We start from the raw sequence: 27,062 nt of genomic DNA on the forward strand, positions 1-27,062 counted from the left end.
AATCTGATAAACGAACTAAACAATGGGTATAATTGAACAAAATAAGGTTGAGTTTTTTCATTTAATATTTTTTTTCAGAGCATTTTCAAAATATTGGTGAAAACGGGGAAACGGGAAATATTTTTTTCCGGGAAATCCCGGGAATTCCCGGGATTTTTTTCCCGGGACGGGAAATTGGACGCTCTAGTTTTGACTATAACGTACGACGCAAATGTTATCAAGGATAGGACAGAAAAGAAGATCAATCTTGTTGTTGAATTGTTTTATTTGCTGTTTTTCTTTCTTCTTGAGTCACATAAAGAAAGACAAGAATCACCGAAGTAATTGGTTAGCTAACGAGAACCTCTAGGACCTCTTCCGGAACCTTACCCAGAATCCATTTTTGGCTTGCATTGTGATCGAGCTTGTTTTAATTTCAAGTGGGTGCTGAGTTTTCGGTCCACTTTCGATAGTAAATCTAGAAAGCAAGTAGAAGAATGTTGTCTTGGTCTCCATCAGGGCAAATCTCGATCCAATACAATTCCTGGGACCAACACCAAAACTTATAAACGCATTTGGATCAATGGTACCCCGGTTCTCCACACTAAATCTTTCCGGATCAAACTTTTCAGGTTGGGGAAAATATTTTGGATTTCGCATAATTGCAGTTGTCGGGATCCAGATGCTGTCTCCGGGTTGAAGTTGCACTGATGAACCATCCAAGTCCTCTAGCAAATATGGCTTCGTGCATCGCCGATCTAGGAACGGAACCGGTGGCCATTTGCGCAGCGTTTCCGTCACAACCATGTCCAGATATGTCATCTCCTGGATGATCTCATAGGTGGGCCGGCGACCGTTGAGTTTAGCTCCGGTAGCGTCAACTTCCGCCCGAAGTTTTGCCTGGACTGTAGAATTGATGGCCAGTTCATGGGCCATGAAAGAGGTCAGCGTGGCAACAGTTTCGAATCCAGCGAACAAAAAGACAGTGCATTGAGCAGCAAGGTCGTCATCGTTCCAAGCTGTAAAAAATAGAGTTCTGTAGTGGAATTTAAATTTGCAATGAAAATACAAAAAAGACGGGCGTCCCTTTGAATTACGCTATTGGATACATGTTTTAAACATAGAATGAGATGAAAAAATCACTTACATAAAAAATAGGGCTTCCATACTAGAGCCGAGCATTACAAAAAATTTCAAATTCGATTGTTTGTTTTAGATTGATTTGTATGATTTGATGATTTTTGGCTTTCCCAGGAAATAAACAAGGATTTGAGCTTTTATAAAGAGGATAACACATTTCTAGAGTTGAGATTTGTTCTGAATATTCAGATACCCAATTACCTACCAATCATTTTGCTGATATTTTTTGGGGAATCTCCATTTGTAATACCAGAAAAATCATTCACCTCACTATCATCTGTAGCCACAATCTTATGATTTTTTGCTTCCATCAGTAGGTTGATCATATCCGGCCTTATAATTTTGCTTGTTTCACGAAGCTTCATAACTCTTTTGATAAGATCTCGATAGAAATTCGTCATCTTTGTGTTGATTATAGCTATTTTTAAAAACTTCATTGCCTTTGGTATGGAGATATATCCAAGAAACTTTAATCCCTGTATTCCATTCATTCTAGTTAGTGCACACGCGTTGGTATAAAATTGATTTTCTTGGTCTTCCAATGAATTCACTTCGATTCCAAATGCACACGATGCTATTATATCGTTGGAAAATTTCGTAAACAAATCTTTCATCTCAAGATCCATTGCATTTTCATGCACCATCCTTGCGATGCTTTCCACTCCTTGCTCACAATAATTTATCATGAGTTCCAACATTGAACGCATCTTACTTCCCGTAAAAGCCGGACTCAGCACAGAACGCATGTTTCTCCATCTTGAATCATTCATTGAGAATAAACTGTTTGCAAATAACGGATCGTGTTCTGCACTAAACTGCGTTCGATGGTTTACAAAGTGGTTGAAATCTTTGATACAGATCTTTTTCACAAGTTCAACATCTTTCACCATGTACACCGGACACCAAAAGTCAAAATATCCGAAGAAACCATGCTTTGGAAATGCATCACATAACTCCTGCAGCACTTCGGAAATGTGTCTTTTTTGAAGCACGTATGGAGCCGCGTTACCCAATATTGGAACAGCCTTATGATGGGGAACACCTCTCTTCACAAAGTAGTTGTGATTCAAAAATAAAATGTAGTATAAAAGCAGGAAAATTGCACCCACACAGAAAAGACCAATCATTTTGAAATAACTTGCACAACTTCTAAACTGAAACTGATACTCAGTTGGAAAATTTCATAGCTTTTAATACGTGAGTTGATTTCCAACGTGTTATTGTTTTGTCATCATTGCATCCATCACACTGTAAACGATCGTGTTCTGATTTGCAGTATCAGCATGAGACAATTTAATTTGTTCAGGTCATAGAAGAAATGGAATAATACTATGTAAAATTAGGAACATATAAATGTACGGATGATATTGACATTTTTCAAGTTGAATTCGTTAAAGTTTTGGTCGAAAACTCGAGTAAACCAACTAAAGCACATTTTTCAAATCAAATCGTCACTTGTGTGCTATCTTGTTCAAGTTCTCTGCAAAAAGATAGGACGTGTTAAAAGATAGAACATAAGCGACGAAATGTTCGTGCCAACATTATAGGCCACCTTCTAGCTACAACATTGATTAGATATTCGATGATCATTTAATCCAAATTGAGTAATAGAGGTTTTGGGTGACTCACCACACATAACCTTCGGACGCATAGAAATGAGCAGAAATTTGCAACAGAGACAGCAAAATACCCGGGGGTCGTTAAAGTGGATTGCTTTGCATTTTTTTAAATCCAAATATCCACACATTATACACAACAAAAAATATCATTGTAATATTAGCCAATTCAATTTAATCGTCCTTTCAGCTGTATGTTATGATCAATTTTCAATTGAATTCAATTTGTTTTTATTAGTAAATAATCAGTTAAAAATGTCGTAGTTTCTAATAGAGTTTTGGTCTTTTGGAGTTCCTTTCAATTATGATTTGTACTATAGTTCATTTTGATGTAATTGGATATTCTAACCATGGATTTGCCAAGTGAAGGATTGCTTAGTAAAGGGAAGGTGTAGTGCATCGTCACAAGCGGGACCTTATCAACGACACCTGAGGAAGGTGAACTATGGAATGTTAAAAAAAAAACAATAAACATGTTAACATTAGTTGAGTTAAACGACTAAGCAATTCTCTACGAAATCGGTCTTCTTTTTAAATTTTAATTATTGTATTTTTAAATTTCGCTGAAACTTTTTAGATGCTTTTGGAATGCCCAAAGAAGCCATTTTGCATCATAAGTTTGTCCATATAATTTTCCATACAAATCTGGCAGCTGTACAAACAAAAATGATATATAAAATTCAAAAATCTGTATCTTTTGAAGGATTTATTTGATCGATTTGGTCTCTTTGGCAAAGTTATAGGTATGGGTAAGGACTACACTGAAAGAATAGGATACCCTGTAATTTTTTTTGATGATTTTTAATTCCACTTTTTGTCACTAAAACTTGATAAAAAAAACAATATTTTTATTTTTTTTGTTGTTGATATGTTTTAGGAGACATCGAATGCAAACTTTTCAAAATTTCCAGAATGTGCAAAAAATCTTTGATGATCATGATCATCATTGTCCGAGTCTTCCGTGCGAACTATCGTTGGATAGGTTTTTTATCATACATTGCTAGAAAGGTCTGATAACCCTATCGAAAAAAATGAGTAATACAGTTGATTTGTTAAACATGTTGCTATTTTGACTGAATGTATTGACTTTTTGAATGTGAGGAAGGCACCAATCACCTAAAGGTGGATAAAGTAACGTTTTTTTCTAAATAAATATATTTCTATGTTTATCACATAAAAAAGCGCCAGTTTTTGATTTTTGTATTTTTTTAAAAAGCAAAATTTTAAAATCGAGGATATGCCTTGAGAGTCTTCATCCCAAATTTAAACCAATTGACAGACTCCGTGGAACCCGCAAATCAACTCGGTGTCCAGAGAAAAACGCTCACAAAGTTTGCTAGTTCGTTTTACGCATGGCAATTTTTTTTAGCTTAAATCGTCTTAATTTTAATATCTTTTCATTTAAAATCAAAATTATTAGGTCTATTTCCGTACTTGCAGAATTGCAGAATTTCTGCAGCTTCTGCAGAATTCTGCAGCCAGCATAAGTCACTTTTTTGCAGCACGTTCCCGTACTTTTCAGCTCGCTCTCTTCATCTCTCTCTTTTGCAGAAGTTCTGCAAGGAGAGAAGCAGCAAAAACTTTGCCTGGGTAGCGCCTGGGTAATGAATAGAGAGAATGCGTAACGTGATTTTCGAATGATCCTACTTTGTTTACATCTACAAAGTAGGAGGATGTTCAAGCACAAGCATGACTTTTTTCTTACTGGTAAATGAGCTGTTTTATAATCAGTAGTATGTGTTTTATTTTGTCTAGTTTTTGACATTTTTTGCTGGAAAATTGTCGCGTTTCGATCGGTTAGAAGAGATTTTTCTTTCCTACGGGTGACAAAGATATGCGACGAGAGTGTAATTCTGCGATGTCGCAAATAAATTCCCTGGCTGATTTTGAAATCCTGCAGCTCTTCCTGATCCAGCGAAAAAACATCGCTAATTCTAGCGAAGCTGATCCAACAAACAGAAAGGATTTTCACTAAACCAGGTTTTCAAACGGAATCAAACAATAGAGACAGCTTCTGGATGGATACAACCGCATCGACTCCATAAACAACTTCCATTCATAATTATAAAAAAAATACGATCTCGCCTTCAACTTTCTTAAGGTCTCTTGACTTCAACCCCAGGTTCTCAAAAGCCACAAATTTTTCATTCTTGCAAAAAAAAAAACAATTTTTAATGATCGATCACAATACACTCTACTTTTGGCGAACAGTAAATTGTTTCCACTTTGACAGTTCAAAATTGAGGCCGTTTTACGAACCACTATTCAGCACCCAGGGTAGCGCGTTCCAGTACTTTTTCTGCAATATTGTACACAGTTGAGTGGATTTACACAAATTGGATATTAAAGTTTTTTAATTATTTCAAAACATTAAAATAAAGGGATTGAGAAAAATAGTAATTGAAAGGGGGCATTATTTTTTTATTCAACTCAACATTTTATTTAAAAGATCAAGCATGTACTAATTAATTATGCTTAGGTAGAAATTATACATTAGAAATTATTCAAAACTTTTACATTGGGTAAAAAAATAGTGAGAGTTGCAGGTACGTTTTACAAATATAATTAAAAAATGACAAACAAAGGTTTAATATAGAAGGGACCATAAATACACGTTTTCATAGCTAAATGTTTGTTTTTATTATTTTATGATTGTTTTTATTCAGGATAACATAAATAAATTATGACTGGATGTCACATGGAAGTACAACGGTGACGCAGTGAAATTGACAAATTTAAAAAAAAAAGTGAATTACAAACTCATAAATTTAGAAATGTGGGCATTAAGAAATTCTGTAATTCTGTAATTCTGTAATTTCGGAATACATTCGTCCGGCTTCAGCTGAAGAGTAGTCCAACAATGTTCAGCACAAGTTTGAATCGAAAGAAATTGCTTCAACAGCTGACCGGATCAAACTATTGCTTCCCTTGCTGAACTAACTATGCTACTGTTACTAAGGAAACAAAAGGATAAAACATCATGATTTGATGTTCTAACAGGTACGTTCAACTAGCCAGCTGCGAGACCCATCAGCCCGGCCGGGAACCAGTCCATATCTGTCGAGTACAGCATACGGTGTGGTTCACAAAATATCAAATACAGTGAACACAACACTAATGCCATACATATGGACTGGCGGGATGGAAGCACGTGGACACCTCCCCCCAGAAATGTGGGCATTAAGAAATTCATGATTAAAAATATTTAACAAAAAACTTATATTTTCAAATTGAGAAACATAAAAAAAATCAGATATTTGACATATTTAGAAATGCAAATATTTATATCAGAAAAATAAAAAATAAATAAAACACAAATTCAAATTAAATATATCAAAATGTTTGAAATATCGAAAAATCCTTATATTTTAAAATTCTAAATAAAAAAATCAAAAGTTTGAATATTTCAGAGTTCAGAACACCAAAAATTCAAATTCAATCAAAAATTCAAATATTCTAAAAATAGAAACTGTTAGTACTCTATTTTCCGAAGATTTTGTCCAATTTTCCAACCTCTAAAACCTCTAATCTGAGCTTCCAACCTAAAATATGACTCCAATAAAAATTGTACTTTTTATGATTCAAGATGGCGGCATTGAAAAATTTCCGAATTTTAGAATTTAAATTTCTTGGAATAGAATAATTCGACAAAACTACATCCAATTTTTTTGTTCATATTAGAATACAAATTGGTAGCACAGTTAGAAGAACAATGTATTATTTGCCAATTAAATTTATCTATTACAAGCCTTACCCAACAAACTTCGTTCTGCCTTATTTTTCATTTTTTGACGTTTTTTGCTTTTTTGCTTATTTAGCCTCCTGTGATCAAAATTTGATTTAACGTAACGTTTTTCATACAATTTGCCGATGCTCCGGAATCGGTTCCAGAGTGGCCAAAGTGGATTTTTTAGCATATAAACCTTCCTTGGGCTTACACGAACCTAACGCAACAAAAAGCGCCTCGATCCGACGTTCCGTGTTCAACTGATTCGCGTTCGAACAAAACCATCGAAATTTACTTTTACACACATATTTACTCTATTCAAAAACAATTGAAGATCAAAAATTATTCCTAAACAAATATTTATTTGAAATTATTAAACACAAAAGAAATGTGTCTTTTAAAAGTTTTTTAAAACAATTTGTTTTTATAATACATTTTTTTAATTGAGGTATTAGCCGTGCTGTAATACTGACTTTAGTTATCTTTTTTGTCAGGTTTTAATATTAACACTAAAAAATCGCTATATCATTTACATTAATGAACTAAGCCTAAAATCGTTCTCATTAAAAACAGACATTAAAAAACTACCCCAAAAATCCATCAATTCAAAATATACAAACGTCCCTTCAAAAAGTCTACTTCAATTTAGTAATAATAAAGCAGAAAATTTATTGCGACTAATAATAAAATGCATGATTTCACCCAACTTGCAAACTTTATGTAAGCGTGTACTCAACATCCATCACACCAAATTGCAGTAACTTTTCAACAAGAAAGAGAAGAGAGAGCTTGCAGAAAAGTACGGGAACGGTTTTGCTGCAACTTCTATCTCTCTCACTGCAGAAGTTCTACCTGAGAGAAAAGTTACTTTTGTTGCAGAAAAGTACTGAAACGCTCTGCTGCCGTTTTTGTGCAGAATTGCAGAATTCTGCAGTACGGGAATAGACCTATTGATCCATACTGCATTGTTAGGCTTTCTTCGCGGCGACGGTTGCGTTGTCACCCAGTCACGAAATATGCTAGCAGAAATGGTTCTGCAAGAATCCTGCTAGAAAGGTGGAATATTTTTGCTAGAATACTGTAAGAATACCCAGCTCTTTAAGAACTCTGCTAGAATCCAGCTAGAACGTCGTGCCTGGGCCAGCGTACCTTTGACATCCTAATGTCGTTGATGCAAGATTGTATGCAACGATAAAAAGTACATCATTTGTTACACAACATTTCGATTTCTGTGCTCTATGGTGTAGGCTTCATGGCTGGATCATTAGGGTGGAACATCAAAATCGATTTTCCAGCACAGCATTTTTTTCAGTTCCTTTTGAGATCCTTGACCGAGCCACGTAGCCCAGTGGTAACACTTCCGCCTCGTAAGCGGTAGATCGGGGTTCAAATCCCGGCTCGGACCAACACAACTGGTGATCTTTTCCCTTCTGGAATCGATTGCTTAGAAAGGGAAGGTAGTGCCGACCCCGATACTCTTCAAGGGTGTTCCCCTCAGGAACAGGGATTTACTTTTACTTTACTTTTGAGGTCCTAAAAAACTCCCCAAAGCTTGGAAACGATTGGTTCAGTCCTCACTTTGCGCCAAGGAAAGTCCATTTTCGAGCAAAAAACACGTTTTTATAGGAGCAAGTTAGCACCATACTCTCTTCGGGATATTTGAAGAGCACCTTCCAGTGAAGTGAATTTTATAAATATCGAAATTCAAAAAATAGGTTTTTCCCATACAAATTCTCATAGAAAATTGAATCGCTTTGCGCAAAATGACGACTAAACCAGTCGTTCCCAATCTTTGGGGAGTTGTTTAGGACCCCAAAAGGAACTGAAAAATTGCTGTGCTCGTTAAATTTGGACAACTTTATTTTTTCCATACAATCATATTACACCCTACTGGATCATCTGCTTGCCTTTGGCTACTTTGTATTTGTTTTGTAACATGTTTACGTTCCTTTAAAACAATCATTCTTCTTATCAGCACTAGACGTTGGAAGTTATGCAATTGTTACTCTAAATGGTTTCCTGGATGAAACGAATGGTTTTAAATATGTCTACGTTTTTTTATGTAAGAGATTTTATTTGAATTGATTAACTAGAAATCATTGATCATAAGAAACACTGTGACTGTTGACACCCTCATTCCATTAAAAGGATTTGTAATTTTGATAAGTATTCTCCTTATACGGCGAGCTGAATCGCTTATCTCTAGGCCGGGAAGACTTTTTTGATTCAATTGGCACAAATTGAGATAAGTGACATTGACTTTCTATGGTCAAAACCAACACTTTAGCCGGACTTCAGAATCAGTTCACGTTGTGTATTAGGCCAATTCAGTCATCGCGTTGCAAATCATGATAACAGACGTGCTGTGTGCGATTTGCAGCTGGATTGTGTCATCCAATTTGGTGGTACTGATTTGTTTGGCTCTAGTGCTAGCATATCGTTTCGGATCCCATAATCATGATTTCTTCACAAGTAAAGGAATACCTGGTCCGAGACCACTTCCGTTTGTGGGAAACACGTGGCAGTGGCTGCTGGGAAAAGTATCGTTCTTTGATGTATTTCAAGAGTTGTACCAGTCGTTCAAAGAACACAAACTGTTCGGGCTGTTTGACTTCATGGGGCCAGTCTATGTGTTGCGAGATTTTGATTTGGTGAAACAGGTTTGCATCAAGGACTTTGACAGCTTTACTGATAGACGGTTTCAGTTCAACGAGGAGTCGGATCCACTGTTTTCTAACGCTTTGTTTGCAATTAAGGGGACACGATGGCGGAATATGAGAGCGATCCTTAGTCCGGCTTTTACGGGTAGTAAAATGAGAGGAATGTTCCAGTTTATCACTGATTATTGTCAAAAAGCGAATGACACCGTTAAAGAGATCGTAGGTTCAACTGGAGCCAAAGAAGTCGATATTCGTGATATTTTCAACAAATACTCCAACGACATAATTGCAAGCTGTGCGTTTGGTTGGGAAATGAACGTCCTTAAGGATGGCGAAAACGAGTTTTACCGCCAGGCTAAACATATGACACATTTGAATACATGGCAATGGGTAAAGTTTATGATGTTCAGTTCGTTTCCGCGACTAGCAAAAATCCTACGAATTCGACTGTTTGACCAAATGACTACGGATTTCATGAGAGAAGCAGTTCGTATCGTAATTGAACAGCGTGAGAAGAACAATGTTGTGAGACCAGATTTGATTCATCTGCTGATGCAAGCTCGTGACCAGAAGCTGAAATTTGGTGATTTTGATCGAGAATCTGAGGTGAATACTGTCGAGGAAGTCAGTTACACACCAAGTAAGTCTATATTACCTTGAACTTCGGTTTTAATCAGAATAAGTCAGGAACCCTATCCTGCCTTTTATTTCAATCTGGTGAGAACCCAACAAAAAAAAGGGGTGTTGCTTTATTACCAAAAAATAATTGTTTGGTTAATTTGGTTAACTTAGTTCGCATATCAAATACTAGCGTCAATGCTGTGAATAACACCATAAATAAGCAAGGGGTCGTGCATAAACCACGTGGTCTCCTTAGGGGGGGAGGGGGTCCGAAATCCGACCGAAAAAAACCATGAAAAGCCATGGGGGGGAGGGGGGGGGTCGACGGCTGACCACGTGGCCTTTAAAAAAAAATCTTTTCTTAAAAAAAAAACAAAAAAATACGCGCTTTGAATTTACTTATCTGCATACATTTTTTGTTACACTTCAAAACCATACAATTATTGTGTTTAAAATTATTACTTATCATTCAATGTCATTTTCCAATTCAATATTGAATTATATATTTCGGCAGATTCATATCAATACTTTGAGCCTGTTATTGAATGTACACTTTTTAATACTCATGTAACTACGTCTTGCAAAAGTTTAAAAGCTGTTAAAAACTAAGGTGACAGTATCCAAAGTTAATATACCCTAAAAAATGCGTACCAAAATGCAAACACAATTTCATTTTTTTGTTGATGCTATCAAGTAGCTAAAAATGTGCTTGCAAATTTCCATTGAAAGAAGATGTAGTCTTCGATAGTTCTATTTTGGAACAACTTAAAAAATAAATATTGCTGACAATTTTATAAGATTTTCGTAACAAGGCAAAAAACTAAATATTTATTATAAATGAAGTGTCTAAAAATTATTCTCTGCGAAAAAAAAAAATAATTTTCAAAATCTCAGATCTTAGCTAATTACCGTAGCTGGTCCTATAAGTGATCGAAGAATCTTAATCGAAAGATTTCCTTTTGACACTTAAAACAAACTCAAGATATCTTGTATCTCCTCTCTCATGCAATATTTTTTTTAAGTACAAAGAAACTAAAAACCCCAATTTCAGGATTATCGCGCAAAATTTCAGTATCACTACCTCATTTGCAAGTGAAACGTCTAACATTAAAAAATAACCAGTAACGAAAAAACGAACGATACATACTTTAAGATTCACCAAAAAATTTGATGAATATTTGGTCTAAAATATATTCATGGGTTACACAATTCGGATTGTGATATTACATAACATTTCATAAAATACACGTTTACTATCCATCGTCAAAGTTGTAGGTATTTTTTTTTTTAGTTTTTTTTTTATGTTAATAGGGACCATCTCTTGAGCTAAAGAGAAACATGGGCAAACATTTTAGATTTGTAGAGAAAAAAAACGAGCTTCAAGCAAACATTGTTTTTGTCTCTCAACTAATTTAAAGATTAAAAAAATAGGGGCCAAAGGTGCCCTTTCCTGAAAATATTAGTTTTTCTTTAAGCTGAGAAAATATGCTATACCCTCAACTTCATATTTGAGATGAAACCACTCAAATATATAGAAACATTAAAATAATTTAAGTTTTAAAGAGTCACTTAATTTTTAAATGCCGATATCAATTTGTGAAATAAATTTCAATACAATGCCGTTAAAGATCAACAGAAATAAAACTCCTTAAAAAAGATGGAACGGTATTTTCAACTCGCTGGTTCTCGGGCATAACTCAACCAACCGGGAAATTTTTTTTTTTTTGAGTGAATTATAAGGATGTCTAGATGATCCTTAAACTTTGCAGAACTCGATTTGATCAAATCTGTAATTTATGCGATCAAAAACGTCGTTCCAACTTTTGCTCTAGTAAAAAAAATCGCCCGAAAATCCGCGGAGACAAGCCCGAAAACCTGTGAGTTGAAGTTACCGTTCCAACGTTTTAGGGAGGCTTTGGCATCCGTGTATATTGGACATGCGTTGGGCGTCCCAGTGTTAATAATTTCAAAGATATTGAAAAGATTGAAAAATTAACTTATTTAATTTTTTTTTTGTATTTATTTTGAGGTAATATCTCAGCAACCAAAAGTTGGATCAAAAATCTTAAATCGTAGATAATTGCCTATTTAAACAACTGAAAAAAAATGTAAAATAAATTCCAAATTTTAGCTCAATCTTTTTTAAATTTATCAAAACACGTAGTCGATAGCAAAATCAATTTAAAGTAAGAGTAAGACTTAAACAATTTGGATGTCCATGACTAAAAGAATGATTTTTAGCGCGTTGTCTACAACTTTTCCAAAGACACGAAATCGATTTTCGAGCAATTCTATACAAAATTGGTCTTTATTCTTAAATTTTAGTTTTTGATTTTTTTAATCCGTCTGAAATCTTTTTTGGTGCCCAAGCCATTTTGCATCATTAGTTTGTCCATATAGTTTTCCATACAAATTTGGCAGAAATGAAAATTAAAAAATCTGTATCTTTTGAAGAAATTTTTGGTCGATTTGGTGTCTTCGGCAAAGGTGTAGGTATGGATAAGGATTACACTGAAAAAATGATAAATGGTAATTTACTTTGCTGATTTTGAATTTCACTTTTTGTCACTAGAACATGATTTGCAAAAAAACACTATTTTTTTATTTTTTTATTTTTGCCAACTTTTCAGAAATTTTCAGAACGGGCAAAAAATCGTTGTTTGAGTTATGAATTTTTGAATCAATACTGATTAAAAAAATCGAAATATTGACCGCAACTTAATTTCAATTTTATTTTTCGATGTAAAATCGAATTTGCAATTTAAAAGTACATTAGTGAAATTTTCATAGTTATTGCTATTTTTAGGTAACTTTTTTAAAAAATAGTTGCAATTATTAATTTAAAAAATTTAGTGCCCATGTTTGCCCAATTTTGAAAAAAAAAATATATTTTTGAAATGCTGAGAAAATTCTTTGTTGCTTTGTTGCTGAGATATTGCCTTGCAAAGATTTTAAAACAGAAAAATGGATGTTTACTACCCAAACAACCCATAATTTTCTTATGTCGATATCTCAGCAACTAATGGTGCGATTTTCAATGTTTATAAATAAAACTTTCGTGAAATTTTCCGATCTTTTCGAAATCAATATTTTCAACAAAAAAAATTAAGACTAGCATTTCAAAAGGTCGTAATATTGAATGTTTGTCCCTGTCTCTGATTCTTGTATGGAGAAAAAAATTAAACAGCTCGACTTTTTTGGACACACTAAATCATTGGAATCAATCATGCTTAATTAAAAAGAAAAAGTTGCTTTAGTTTGGATTTTTATGAATGTTTGGAATAAAATAAATATTAACCAGGAGCTTTCATAACTAGATATTTTCCTTAAAAAAAATGAAAATATTTTTTTCCTGAAACAAAACTTTTCTATTTAATTAATTTCGATTTTAAGAAAATATTTAAAAGCGCATTTAAATTAAATCATGAATGCCGTTTATATATCAAAATAGCTTTAATTCTTAAAGCATATTTATTCTGGATGCAATTAATTTCACTGCAATTCCATAATTTTGAAAACATATGTTTTACTAAGTTGCTTGTTTTGTTGAGAGTATTTTTTACTTTCTGTACCATTTCAATAAATTGTTATTATTTACCTTAAACTTTGTGATATCATACTTTTTTCACACTTTTAAGTGAATTTCTGTTTTTTTATATATGATTAAATTGGTTTTAATGGTGTTACAGCACCTACACAAATTAAAATGTTTTCTATTTGACCCAATGTCACCCCCTCTAAAGGGTGAGTTTGAGTTAATTTTAAAACGATTGGCATTTATGAACGTAGTATTATACTAGCCATATTCTGGGAAAATGTTGGTAAATTCAGGAGCATTCCCCAACATTATTTATTTCGATATAATTTGAAATGTTTTTACTGTGTTAAAATAACAACAGTAATATCGTTTTTGACCAAAAGTCACCACCACTGACGGTACATCACTTGTGGATAAACATTTTTGAAATCTATACTTATTTTGTTTTTTTTAAGATTTTTCACCTGGGAGGAAAAAGCCACGTGGCCATATAGGGGGGGGGGGGGGGGTTGGCGTGAAACCACAAAAAACCATGAGGGGGGAGGGGGGGGTCAAAAATTCTCCAAAAAAAGGCCACGTGGTTTATGCACGACCCCCAAGTTTGAGCCCGATTTGTTGAGGGCTCGATCAATCTAGTCCAACTCAAAATACATGGGATTTTTTTTTTGTTTTTGGGTGTGTAAGCAATTTTCAATTGCACAGTGATAATATTGTCGAAGGCTTCCAAGTGGTTTGGCTACTCTGAAGATTGTAAAAAAAATGTTAAATTTAGCCTCTCAAAACTTCAATTTTTCGACTGAAGCCGGCGTTAGCATGCAAGATGATACACGACATCACCGATACAAAGTTTTTTTTATACATGTAATCGAAAAATTTAATATACATTTTTCAAATGAATTCTCCTGTTCTATAGATTGGACCCACGACGACTTCGTATCACAATGTGCCGTATTTGTATTTGGTGGCCTTGACACCGTGACAAATATTGCCTCTTTCATGGCCCATGAATTGGCCATTAATCAGCACGTCCAGGTCAAATTACGCGAAGAAATCGAGTCCATATTGAACGATAGAGATGGACAATCAGTCACTTATGAAGACATTCACTCCATGGTGTACTTAGACCAAGTTCTTACAGGTAAGTTTAATATCGTGATAAGGATTTTAATTGATTTTAAAAATTTACAGAAACTCTTCGCAAATGGCCCCAGGCGATTTTCATCGATCGCGTCTGTACAAAACCGTATGATCTGAACGTTGATGGTCGAGTGATTTCGCTGAAGCAAGGTGACACAATTTGGATCCCGGCTCTTCCTATGCACCGAGATCCTCGCTACTTCTCAGATCCGGAAGTTTTCGATCCAGATAGATTTGCTCCAGATCGGCGCGATGACCTGGGGGATTTTGTCCTTATGGCTTTTGGGATTGGCCCTCGGCTATGCTTGGGTAATCGATTTGCTTTGATGGAGATCAAAACCATGTTTTTCTGGCTTCTAACAAAGTTCGAGTTAACACGATCTGACAAGACTCAACATCCACCAAAGCTGGGTAAAAGTCTTATGATTCCGGAAGTAAAAGATGGATACTGGCTGAACCTTAAATTGAGGAAATAAACGGTAAAACGTAAAAAATCGCCAATAGTCCCTTTTCAGCTAAGTTGTTCGACATCGACTTTTGCAACTTTTCAGCTTTCACACGGCAAAAGAACCAATCTCAGTCAATGATGCCAATTTATATGGTTTGCAACAGCAGTCCTCTTCCAGAAGAAATTCTAGAATGCTTCGTAAAGCATGAACAGAGTTCTTGGAACTTTTCAATTCGGCTCGGGATATTTTTTTTCTATTTGAATCTTTTTTTGAATGGATCCTCCCAGCATCAGTCAAAGCCATTCACCCGAAGGATGCATTATTTTATGCGAAAGGAAAAAGATATCAAGATTTCAGAACTGATGACGAGCAGAGGACTCATTCTAATTGCACTGAAATTCGATCGGTTTGCATTCGGTAGTCGTGTTTGATTTTCTTGCATCCTCACACAGGTGTGCAGTTGGAATGTTTAAGCTGGAGAGTGGCTTTTGAATTTTAAGTTTTTTTAGTTTGAATTTTCTACTCATTGAATAAAATTAAAAATTAGTGAGTGTTCAAGCTGGAGAGTGGCTTTTGGATTTGTAGTTTTTTTTTTTCAGTTTGAGTTTTCTGCTCATAGAGTCAAATTGAAAATTAGTGGAACACAATATCATACATCTTCATCTATTTGTTGATCGATGTCATTGATTTTCACAACTTTTTTTGAAGACGGCATCTGATTACATGACGAGCTCTACAATCTATCATGAGAACGCCTTGAATGATTTTTTTTTTCAAAGGAATCAGGACGATTTTGTTATTTGATATTTTATTGGGAACCCTTCGAAGAAAAAATGTTATATTCATTCATAAAAATAGAAAAGAGACATGAGAATAAATTTGAAAAAATATCGTGGAAAATGTGCAGCTATACATCTGTAAAAAATGGAACGATTTCTGGAATTAACTGATTGTAAAACTACCTATATAAAATAGTATTCATAGAATTTCGAATTAAAAATACCCCTTTACTTTTAATTTTAACAGAAGTCATGTAGGAATCATTATTTCCAGTGGTTTGATGCGTGCAATATTCATCATCTCCAACCCTTACCCTTAAGAATTTTTGTGACAAGGCCACGAAATTGCTTTCGGTTTCCTGGAGTTCAAACCACCAGTTCAAGTTTATGCGTACAATAAAACTTTATAGCTACAATCTTAGCACAACCCTTTCTAAACGTTTTGTTTTTCTGACACTATCTTCCGTCTGGTTGGGAACCGCCAGCATTCTTGGGCCTTCATTTATGAATGAAATGCCTTTGAGTGAAAGTGTTGAGTTAGGTTGAGTTTTCGGGAGGTGTTTATTCTAACGTGTTTCAATAATTATTGAGTCTGTGAGAGCTGTGAAAACAACGAGATCCGGTTGGTCGTAAATCTTCCGCATGGCGTCTACGGGTTGTAAAGTAATTGCCTCGTCATTGAAGGTTTTCCCTCATTAAGGACAATAATTGCCGAAGGTTGGTGCCAATCGTAGGGATTTTCCCATTTGGTGACTGGAAATGGAATGGAAGATTTTTTTGAAAAAAAAAGGCAGTTCAGCTGATGTTTTATCATGGTGTATTTTTTCGAACATAAGCATAAGCATAGGTGCCCACCAGTGGTGTCACGGTTCGCTTTTGAGCGTATCATAGCCACTCAATCGACGGACCTATCGGGTGAGCGCTTATCGAACGCTCAGAGCGGCGGGTTTGAACGGTTTGCGAACCAAAATTTCGATCATCATTTCTCTGCTCGCTTGCCGCTTCGCTCTGAAAGGAGTAAAGAGAGCGTTCAGCGAACGGTTCGCCAACGGAGAATGTAGGCACTGATAGAAAAACTTATTTGTTTTTATTCTTCACTCCCACAAAATTGTTCAAATTTGTTAACGATAAAGTTATCAAGGGACCATCCATAAACTACGTGGATACCTTAGGGTGAGGGGGGGGGGGGGGGCTATGGCGATTAACCACGTTCCATAGAAAAAATATTAAATTTGAATGGAAACTGTCCACGAGGGGGGGTTGGGGGGGGGGGGGGTTGAGATTTCCAAAAAAGTGTCTACGTTTGTGGAAGGTCCCCAAGGAACCAGGGAGTTGTCTGTTGACCCAGGACATAACAACATAATATAAAAAAAAGTCTACCATACTCACTGGAGCTATGCGGGTATAATCTGCAGTCATAAACTGCCGACCTCTTGCTTGTTACGGCGGTGGACCCACCGATAATAAATCCAGGGAGTCATTGGAAGACCCAGGACATCCCAATGAGTTGTTGCAGCCATGCTCTGTAGCCCTCCATAGTCACCTTCTGTTGTCAAAATCATGAAATGTTTTTCTCTGAGTGCTGTTTTTTTAGCTCTTCTTGCGAACCGCTCATTGATGGTCCCTCTCACTCTCATTCGCGATGAGCGAGCAAGGGTTCATGCGAACCACGGCAGGCGTTCGGATCGTGGTTCGCTCGTGCTTGGTTCGCATTCATGAGCGAACCACACTTGAGCGTCATGACGTATCGTTTGAACCACGATTCGAGTGAGCGAACCCGCAGTTGCTACTCCGTTATTGATCACGACCTCCAGAAGTTGCATCCACGAGCCGTGTATATAGCCGTGATGTATTTTTTCGAACATATGATAAAATAAAAATCGATGTGTTTGGTATTTGGCACCGTAACGGAAAAGATGTTTTCCAACATATTGAGGGATTAATCACAAATCGGAGGGTTTAGTCACTGACGAACTGACGTGCCACGCGCAAAGCACTTTTGACCGCATCTTGTTTGGCGTTTTTGCTTCTAGCGAACAATCTGTCAACCGATTTTTCACTCTTCCCTCACTCGTCAGTGGTTTAGTGCAACACTTTTTTGAGGATTTCTTAATTGTAAAGAATATTTCTGATGAAAATTCACTAAAAATTGGAGGGAATAATTATTCAATTACCGGGACCCGTGGTGTAGGGGTAAGCGTAGTTGCCTCTCACCCAGTCGGCCTGGGTTCGATCCCATACGGTCCCGGTGGCATTTTTCGAGACGAGATTTGTCTGATCACGCCTTCCGTCGGACGGGGAAGTCAATGTTGGCCCGGTCTAAACTAGAAGTAAAGTCGTTAGCTCAATCCAGGTGTAGGAGTCGTTTACCTGGGTCCTGTCTCGGTGGAGTCACTGGTAGGCAGTTGGAATCACAATCCAAAGGTCGTCAGTTCGAATCCCGGGGTGGATGGAAGCTTAGGTGTAAAAAGAGGTTTGCAATTGCCTCAATAGTCAAGCCTTCGGACACCTACACAGAAAAAAATATGTGAATTTACTAGACAAGGAAAAACGAATCACATGTAAACTCAGTTTATGTAAACTTGAGATTCGACGTAAACGGTTGAATCACACGTAAAATCATGTTTTTATGTATAATTTGTTGCAAATTTACATCAAATTCCATTTAAATTTATATGTTTAATGACGTGCAAAAGTGTTAGGGGTCGTGCATAAACCACGTGGTCTTTTTTTGGAGAATTTTTGACCCCCCCCTCCCCCCTCATGGTTTTTTGTGGTTTCATGCCAACCCCCCCCCCCCCCCTATATGGCCACGTGGCTTTTTCCTCCCAGGTGAAAAATCTTTAAAAAAAAACTAAATAAGTATAGATTTCAAAAATGTTTATACACCAATGATGTACCGTCAGTGGTGGTGACTTTTGGTCAAAAAAAAAACGATATTACCGTTGTTATTTTAACACAATAAAAACATTTCAAATTATATCGAAACAAATAATGTTGGGGAATGCTCCTGAATTTACCAACATTTTCCCAGAATATGGCTTGTATAATCACACCGTTCATAAATGCCAATCGTTTTAAAATTAACTCAAACTCACCCTTTAGAGGGGGTGACATTGGGTCAAACAGAAAACATTTTAATTTGTGTAGGTGCTGTAACACCATTAAAACCAATTTAACAATATATAAAAAAAAAACAGAAATTCACTTAAAAGCGTGAAAAAAGTATGATATCACAAAGTTTAAGGTAAATAATAACAGTATAACAATTAATTGAAATGGTACAGAAAGTAAAAAATACTCTCAACAAAACAAGCAACTTAGTAAAACATATGTATTCAAAATTATGGAATTGCAGTGCAATTAATTGCATCCAGAATAAATATGCTTTAAGAATTAAAGCTATTTTGATATATAAACAGCATTCATGATTTAATTTTAATGCGCTTTTAAATATTTTCTTAAAATCGAAATTAATTAAATAGAAAAGTTTTGTTTCAGGAAAAAAATATTTTCATTTTATTTTAAGGAAAATATCTAGTTAGTTAGTTCAGTGTGTCCAAAAAAGTCGAGCTGTTTAATTTTTTTCTCCATACAAGAATCAGAGACAGGGACAAACATTCAATATTACGACCATTTGAAATGTTAGTCTTAATTTTTCACCATAGTTGCTGAGATATCGACATAAGAAAATTATGGGTTGTTTGGGTAGTAAACATCTATTTTTCTGTTTTAAAATCTTTGCAAGGCAATATCTCAGAAACAAAGAATTTTCTCAGCATTTCAAAAATTTTTTTTTTTTCAAAATTGGGCAAGCATGGGCACTATTTTTTTTAAATTAATAACTGCAACTATTTTTGAAAAAAGTTACCTAAAAATAGCTATAACTTGAAAACGGTGCACTTTATGAAAATTTCACTAATGTACTTTTAAATTGCAAATTCGATTTTACATCGAAAAATAAAATGAAAATTAAGTTGCGGTCAATATTTCGATTTTTTTAATCAGTATTGATTCAAAAATTCATAACTCAAACAACGTTCTGGAAATTTCTGAAAAGTTGGCAAAATTAAAAAAAATAAAAATAGTGTTTTTTTTTGCAAATCATGTTTTAGTGACAAAAAGTGAAATTAAAAATCAGCAAAGTAAATTACCATTTATCATTTTTTTCAGTGTAGTCCTTATCCATACCTACAACTTTGCCGAAGATACCGAATCGACCAAAAATTTCTTTAAAAGATACAGATTTTTTAATTTTCATTGCTGCCAAATTTGTATGGAAAACTATATGGACAAACTAATGATGCAAAATGGCTTGGGCACCAAAAAAGGTTTCAGACGGATTAAAAAAATCAAAAATTAAAATTTAAGAATAAAGACCGATTTTGTATAGAATTGCTCGAAAATCGATTGCGTGTCTTTGGAAAAGTTGTAGACAACGCGCTAAAAATCATTCTTTTAGTCATGGACATCCAAATTGTTTAAGTCTTTTTCTTACTTTAAATTGATTTTGCTATCGACTACGTGTTTTGATAAATTTAAAAAAGATTGAGCTAAAATTTGGAATTTATTTTACATTTTTTTCAGTTGTTTAAATAGGCAATTAACTACGATTTAAGATTTTTGATCCAACTTTTGGTTGCTGAGATATTACCTCAAAATAAATACAAAAAAAATATTAAATAAGTTAATTTTTCAATCTTTTCAGTATCTTTGAAATTATTAACACTGGGACGCCCAACGCATGTCCAATATACACGGATGCCAAAGCCTCCCTAAAACGTTGGAACGGTAACTTCAACTCACAGGTTTTCGGGCTTGTCTCCGCGGATTTTCGGGCGATTTTTTTTACTAGAGCAAACAAAAGTTGGAACGACGTTTTTGATCGCATAAATTACAGATTTGATCAAATCGAGTTCTGCAAAGTTTAAGGATCATCTAGACATCCTTATAATTCACTCAAAAAAAATGTCCCGGTTGGTTGAGTTATGCCCGAGAACCAGCGAGTTAAAAATACCGTTCCATCTTTTTTAAGGAGTTTTATTTATGTTGATCTTTAACGGCATTGTATTGAAATTTATTTCACAAATTGATATCGGCATTTAAAAATTAAGTGACTTTTTAAAACTTAAATTATTTTAATGTGTCTATATATTTGAGTGGTATAGTATATTTTCTCAGCTTAAAGAAAAACTAATATTTTCAGGAAAGGGCACCTTTGGCCCCTATTTTATTAATCTTTACATTAATTGAGAAACAAAAACAATGTTTGCTTGAAGCTCGTTTTTTTCTCTAAAAATCTAAAATGTTTGCTCATGTTTCTCTTTGGCTCAAGAGATGGTCCCTATTAACATAAAAAAAACTAAAAAAAAAATACCTACAACTTTGCCGATGGATAGAAAACGTGTATTTTATGAAATGTTATGTAATATAACAATCCGAATTGTGTAACCCATGAAATAAGGAATATATTTTAGACCAAAATATTCATCAAATTTTTTGGTGAATCTTAAAGTATGTATCGTTCGTTTTTTCGTTACTGGTTATTTTTTAATGTTAGACGTTTCACTTGCAAATGAGGTAGTGAAACTGAAATTTTGCGCGATAATCCTGAAATTGGGGTTTTCAATTTCTTTGTACTTAAAAATATATTGCATGAGAGAGGAGATACAAGATATCTTGAGTTTGTTTTAAGTGTCAAAAGGAAATCTTTCGATTAAGATTCTTCGATCACTTATAGGACCAGCTACGGTAATTAGCTAAGATCTGAGATTTTGAATTTTTTTTTTTCGCAGAGAATCATTTTTAGACACTTCATTTATAATACATATTTAGTTTTTTGCCTTGTTACGAAAATCTTATAAAATTGTCAGCATTATTTATTTTTTAAGTTGTTCCAAAATAGAACTATCGAAGACTACATCTACTTTCAATGCAAATTTGCAAGCACATTTTTAGCTACTTGATACTATCAACAACAAAAAAAATTGTGTTTGCATTTTGGTACGCATTTTTTAGAGTATATTAACTTTGGATACTGTCACTTTATTTTTAACAGCTTTTAAACTTTTGCAAGACGTAGTTACATGAGTATTAAAAAGTGTACATTCAATAAGAGGCTCAAAGTATTGATATGAATCTGCCGAAATATATAATTCAATATTGAATTGGAAAATATTATGACATTGAAATATAAGTAATAATTTTAAACACAATAATTGTATGGTTTTGAAGTGTAACAAAAAATGTATGCATATAAGTAAATTCAAAGCGCGTATTTCTTTGTTTTTTTTTTTAAGAAAAGATTTTTTTTAAAGGCCACGTGGTCAGCCGTCAACCCCCCCCCCCTCCCCCCCATGGCTTTTCATGGTTTTTTTCGGTCGAATTTCGGACCCCCCCCCCCCTAAGGAGACCACGTGGTTTATGCACGACCCCTTACATCATAAACATTCGGACATATTTTTTGTGTGAAGTTTAGAGTAGGAATCTCTCAATCGAGAACGCCAAGGCAATACTGTATTTCAGATGAATTTCGATTTATGTCAAAAATGGATATAATAATGGATATAATGATAAGATTTGATTCAGAACAAAAACAAATCAATTAGATAAACGAAATTCAAGAAACTGGGTATGCAGTCTAGAGATAACGCTTCCACTTCGTATGCGAAATATCATGATGCTCGAACCTATTAAATTAATCGCTTCCTAATTCATTCAACTCAAACCTTATCTAAAACTTTATGGAACACGTCCCGGGCTTTTAAGGTTTCCCCTTGTTTCTAAAATAGATCAGCTGGTCTTCAATAGATCAAATAAAATGTGCATAAGATTCATGGCAAATTGAACATAAAATCGCCTTAAATTTGTTAGAATTGTCTACCAGCACTTTGAATGTTTGACTTGATAAAACTTTTCGTGGGAGCTACATTTCAATTCGCTAATAGAATAAGGTTGTAAATTATTTAACTTTTACATATATTAGGAATTTATGTTCAACTTATTGATTTAATACAGATGTTTAAAACTTCAAAAAAACACATGGTTGAAATAGATTTCCTCATCTTATTGCATCAGCGGAAAACCCCTCCCACTAAAAGGTTTTTTTTTTCCAACAGACAGGAAGTGTCGTTACAACTTTATAACGTCTATAACATCACATCCTTAAAGAAACCAACCGTCATCATCATATATTCTTTGATGGTTCCGAACCAAACAATGCACAAATAAGTACGCAAAACGGAACTAGTGAGAAAAGAGCCAAAAGTCTGCCAAAAGAGCAAAATGAAATACACCAGCAAAATCGTCGTGTTTTTTTCCAGTTCGGAACCCGAAGACAACAAGTGTGGAGTACACAATAAAGTGAACGGTTCCAAGAGAAAAGGTAGCACAAAACTATCACCATCATGCCAGTTCTACACATCCTTTTGCATTTTATTACGCAGCAATAAGCAACGATATCTTCCCTCTTTGAAAACTGGGTAGCAAACGAGAGAGTACGAAGGGAAAACCACACCTCCAAAATCGTGGCGACGAGTAATCGGAGTATTTTCATCATCCTCGTACAGCAAAAAGCCATTCCCAGGTCGTCTTACCCATTGTGTGAGTTTGAGCATGTCCTGATCATGGTGAAAAGGACTGCGATGTTAATTACTCCTTGAGAACTTCCGCTCATCAATCCTGGAGAGATCGCGAGCATGATCTTTGGGAGAATATTCTCACCGTTTGGCAACATATATAAACTCTGTTTTTATACAGTTCATTAGAAAATAAAAGGTTGAAACATAGTAGGATTTACCTTATTTTTTTATTGAGTGCTTGCAAATTCGAGCATTCCAAGTTAAAGGAATAAATCAGGATTTTTTTATCAGATTTTATTAAACACATACATTTGTAATTTGTAATTTGTTGATTTATTGGGTACGATAACTTGTTAGTTAACACTTTTGATCAGGTCAAGGAAGACACTTTAGGAAATAGAAAAATTACAAAGGATCCAAAATAAACTTGACAAAGTACTCTAACTGTAAGGCTCACAAAATTAATTTCGAATGGTTCTTTTAAATGCATTTTTGAAGGCCAACAATGTCGGTTGTCCTTTTAGCTCCGCAGGGAGGTTGTTCCAGCACGTGGTTCCGGCGACGAGCACACTTTTTCCGCTCATCGTTGTGTGTCTCGGGATGATGAACGAGCGGGTCCGTTCTAACTGTCCTCTCACCAGATGTTGTTGGAGGTACTCCGGCAAGTTTCCATCGTACCCCTTCTTCATGAAACAGCTTGTCCGAAGCTGGTAGTTGATCGGCAAATCGTGTCCAAGTAGGGTGTGTCGCACTGCTGCGGTTGTATCTCGACGGCGCAGGTTGTATACAAAACGCACTGCCGACTTGAAACACCGGTGGAGTTGCTCCTTAAGCGCCGCAGACAGCCCGTGATAGTAGACAATGTCACAGTAGGTAAACATCGGCACTATCACAGCTTGGACCAGCTTGCGCCGTGTGGGTTGAGAGAGGACCGCCGCAAAGCGACGGAACGTCCTCAGGATGTTATAGACTCTCTGGGTCACACTGTTGCACAGTGGATCCAGGTGTGACAAAAATCAAAAAATGAATGTTAAATTTCAGTAGTGTTAGTATTTTTCTATTTTTCTCATACCTTCAAAAACTCTTTCCCAAATTTTGAGCAAGATTGGATGTAATTTGAATTTTTGGCGGCTTTGAGAGTGCAGACATTTTTGTTATTTCTAGTAGCTGAAACTTCAAAATTCGCAAAAAATATTTTTTCTTAAAACTAGCATAACTCAGCCAATTTTAAACCAAATTTGATTCTTCTGGCTGCATTCGAAAGGTATTTAAAAGTTGTTAATTTTACTGCTCTTGGAATTTTGATTGACCCCTCCCCCCTTTTTAGCTAGTCAAACGAAAGAAAGCATTAACTATTTTCAAGATTTTTTCGAATTTCAACCTTTCAGGAACAATTTTGTACGGGTGTGACCAAAGTCTCGTATGCACTTTCTGTCGTGAAATTTAATGTACTTTCAGACTGTGTATAGCAAATTTTGCTCATACTTACTCGAAAGATCAAAATTTGCATGTTTCTAAAAAAAGTCAATGTGGATCTACTTTACTCTATTCACGAATCGGATCAAAAAGTCAGATATGGCAATCGCCTTATGATCTTTCTTCATATTTGTATTTGTATTTGTATTTGTATTTTATTTTTCAACAATATACCGAAGGTACAACCTTTTTTGTATACATTGACTTAAATGATAAGGACCTTATGTTTCATTAAAACTAAAAACTAACAACTAAATTAAAAACTAAAACGAAATAAACTAAAGATATAAAAATGTCGATAATACGACAAATTACTTGTTTAAGTAGAATTCAGTAATAAATTTAAGACTGATTATCAGCTGTGTATGTAGTTATAAAAGAGTGTGTAATACAAGGCATTGCTTAATCAAAAACCAAAACAAAACTCAAATTGAATTTTTTAAATGCTCTTTACACCTACGCTTGAATTCACTAAATAAAGTTATAGATTTTAAGTTATGCGGCAAATCATTCCACAAACGTGCGCCTCGAACTGCGAATGAATTTCCCATAAAGTTAGTGTGGTGAACTGGTATTATAATATTATTTGTGCGATTTGAACGACTGAAAACTAAACTTTCGAAAAGATATTGCGGCTCTTTGAAATTTATAAGTTTGAATAAAAATAACAATAATTGAAACTGATAGAACTTGCTCAAAGACAAATCAAAAATTGACCTTTGAAATTGTGAAACATGATCGAATCTCCTTAAATTGTAGATGAAACGGATACAACTGTTGAAGCAAACTTGTAGGTGTCTTTCAGTGTCAACATTCATTTTAGAAAATATAACATTACCGTAAATGAAATGAGGCATTAATAATGTGTGTACTAGCTTTATTTTAGTGTCAATTGATAATGTGTGTCTATGGCAATTTAAAGTTCGAAGAGTTGAATAGACCTTTTTCTTTATTAGAGATACATGATCATCCCATGTAAGATGTTTGTTCATTTTAATACCTAAGTTCAAGCATTCATCAACTATTTCTACATTTTCATTGTCGATTTGAATAGGAGGTAAGTGTGGAAGAACTGTATTCTGACGGGAAAAAATTATTGCTTTTGTTTTTGAAGTATTTAGAACAAGTCCATTATCCTTACAGTAACGAGAAATAGCAGATAAATCAGAGTTTATTAGAGATATTTTGTTAGGAAGCTGATCAACTGGGCAAGAAAGGTAAATCTGTGTATCATCGGCAAAAGATTGTTTATTACAATGAGTTATAAAACTAGGCAAATCGTTAACGGATAATGTATACGCCAACGGACCAAAAACGGATCCTTGCGGTACACCTCTTTTTGTGGACCTAAACTGAGATCGGACTCCGTTAATTTGAACTAATTGCGAACGGTCGCTCAGGTAGCTTTTCATAAGATCACAAGCATCACTAGAAAATTGAAATTGTTCTTTAAGTTTATCTATAAATATTCTGTGGTCAATCAAATCAAAGGCTTTAGTGAAGTCCAATAAGATAAGTACTGTAACATAGTTAGAATCAAATGATGCATTTATATCCTGGCAAACTTTTGTAATAATGGTGGATGTACTATGGTGTTCTCGAAAACCAGATTGAAATGGTGTGATAAGTTTTTTGAATGTAACATATTGAACTATTTGATCCTTCAGCAAGATTTCACAACCTTTTGATAATGATGGCAAAATAGAAATAGGTCTCAGATCGTTAGGATTAGATGGATTTTTTATTTTAGGTATCGGTTTAACTATAGCCAGTTTATATATTGTTGGAAAGGTATTTGTAGAAATGATTTTATTGTATAAAAGCGTAATGTATGGAACCAAAAGATCAAGAAAAAGTTTAACAAATTTAAGTGGAATTTCATCATACCCTATTGCATCAGATTTAATTCTAAGTATAGCTTTATGGACTTCATCTTCAGTAACAGCTCGGAATTTGAATTGGTCTTCTTCAACGATATCAGGAATAATAGTAGGTTGTCTGTTTCCAGTTGGATAGTTCTCAATTTTTTGGATAAAACAGTTATTAACATCTTCAGGTTTAAATTTATCGTCAAGGTTATCTGGGTCGTCCCTAAATCCAAGGCTTTTAAAGTTTTTCCAAATTGTTTTGGATGGCAAGGTTGGATCAAATAATTTAGCAGAATACTGTTTTTTTGCAATTCTAATCAGATTTGTAGCACGATTTCGAAAACGATTGTAAATAAGTTTGTTTTCAAGAGTTCTATTGTTTTTCCAAAAACGGTAAGCTAAATCCCGATCTACACATGCATTATATGCTTCTCTAGAATACCATGGGCAGCTTGTTGGTAGAATTGTTTTCGTTTTTAGAGGGGCATGCTT

General features: G+C 34.8%; 2 protein-coding genes and 1 long non-coding RNA gene across 5 annotated transcripts; 2 read left to right on the forward strand and 1 right to left on the reverse strand.

Annotated features, from left to right (window-relative positions):
- Nucleotides 1-232: 232 nt before the first annotated feature.
- Nucleotides 233-2,268, reverse strand: LOC120423055 (cytochrome P450 9e2-like). Of its 3 annotated transcripts, none has more exons than XM_052706518.1 (2): nucleotides 2,129-2,268; nucleotides 233-998 (listed from the first exon to the last, which is right to left on the reverse strand). In XM_052706518.1, the coding sequence occupies exons 1-2, from the start codon at nucleotides 2,244-2,246 to the stop codon at nucleotides 346-348; spliced, it is 771 nt and encodes a 256-aa protein (XP_052562478.1). In that variant the 5' UTR covers nucleotides 2,247-2,268; the 3' UTR covers nucleotides 233-345. The 3 variants fall into 3 exon arrangements, with proteins under 3 accessions (XP_052562478.1, XP_039442661.1, XP_039442660.1); XM_039586727.2 differs by having other exon boundaries at nucleotides 1,832-2,268; XM_039586726.2 differs by having other exon boundaries at nucleotides 1,325-2,268.
- Nucleotides 2,269-8,759: 6,491 nt separating this feature from the next.
- LOC120423046 (probable cytochrome P450 9f2) lies at nucleotides 8,760-16,078 on the forward strand. The gene is made up of 3 exons (XM_039586719.2): nucleotides 8,760-9,762; nucleotides 14,195-14,419; nucleotides 14,470-16,078. Exons 1-3 carry the CDS (start codon nucleotides 8,811-8,813, stop codon nucleotides 14,892-14,894), a joined length of 1,602 nt encoding a protein of 533 aa, XP_039442653.1. The 5' UTR covers nucleotides 8,760-8,810; the 3' UTR covers nucleotides 14,895-16,078.
- A 6,009-nt stretch (nucleotides 16,079-22,087) lies between these two features.
- LOC128092556 (uncharacterized) lies at nucleotides 22,088-23,439 on the forward strand. The gene is made up of 2 exons (XR_008211872.1): nucleotides 22,088-23,030; nucleotides 23,092-23,439. It is a non-coding gene; the product is annotated as an uncharacterized LOC128092556 (long non-coding RNA).
- The last annotated feature ends 3,623 nt before the right edge of the window (nucleotides 23,440-27,062 follow it).

This window comes from Culex pipiens, chromosome 1, assembly GCF_016801865.2.
Source record: "Culex pipiens pallens isolate TS chromosome 1, TS_CPP_V2, whole genome shotgun sequence".
Lineage (NCBI taxonomy): Eukaryota > Metazoa > Arthropoda > Insecta > Diptera > Culicidae > Culex > Culex pipiens.

What these genes read in the sequence shown, in the direction of transcription:
- LOC120423055 (XM_039586726.2), bottom strand. Translation starts at nt 2,246, where the DNA reads ATGATTGGTCTTTTCTGTGTGGGTGCAATTTTCCTGCTTTTATACTAC. An exon ending in AAATATCAGCAAAATGATTG is followed by an intron (nt 999 to 1,324) that starts GTAGGTAATTGG and finishes TATTTTTTACAG; the next exon opens with CTTGGAACGATGACGACCTT.
- LOC120423046 (XM_039586719.2), top strand. Translation starts at nt 8,811, where the DNA reads ATGATAACAGACGTGCTGTGTGCGATTTGCAGCTGGATTGTGTCATCC. An exon ending in GGAAGTCAGTTACACACCAA is followed by an intron (nt 9,763 to 14,194) that starts GTAAGTCTATAT and finishes CCTGTTCTATAG; the next exon opens with ATTGGACCCACGACGACTTC. An exon ending in CTTAGACCAAGTTCTTACAG is followed by an intron (nt 14,420 to 14,469) that starts GTAAGTTTAATA and finishes AAAAATTTACAG; the next exon opens with AAACTCTTCGCAAATGGCCC.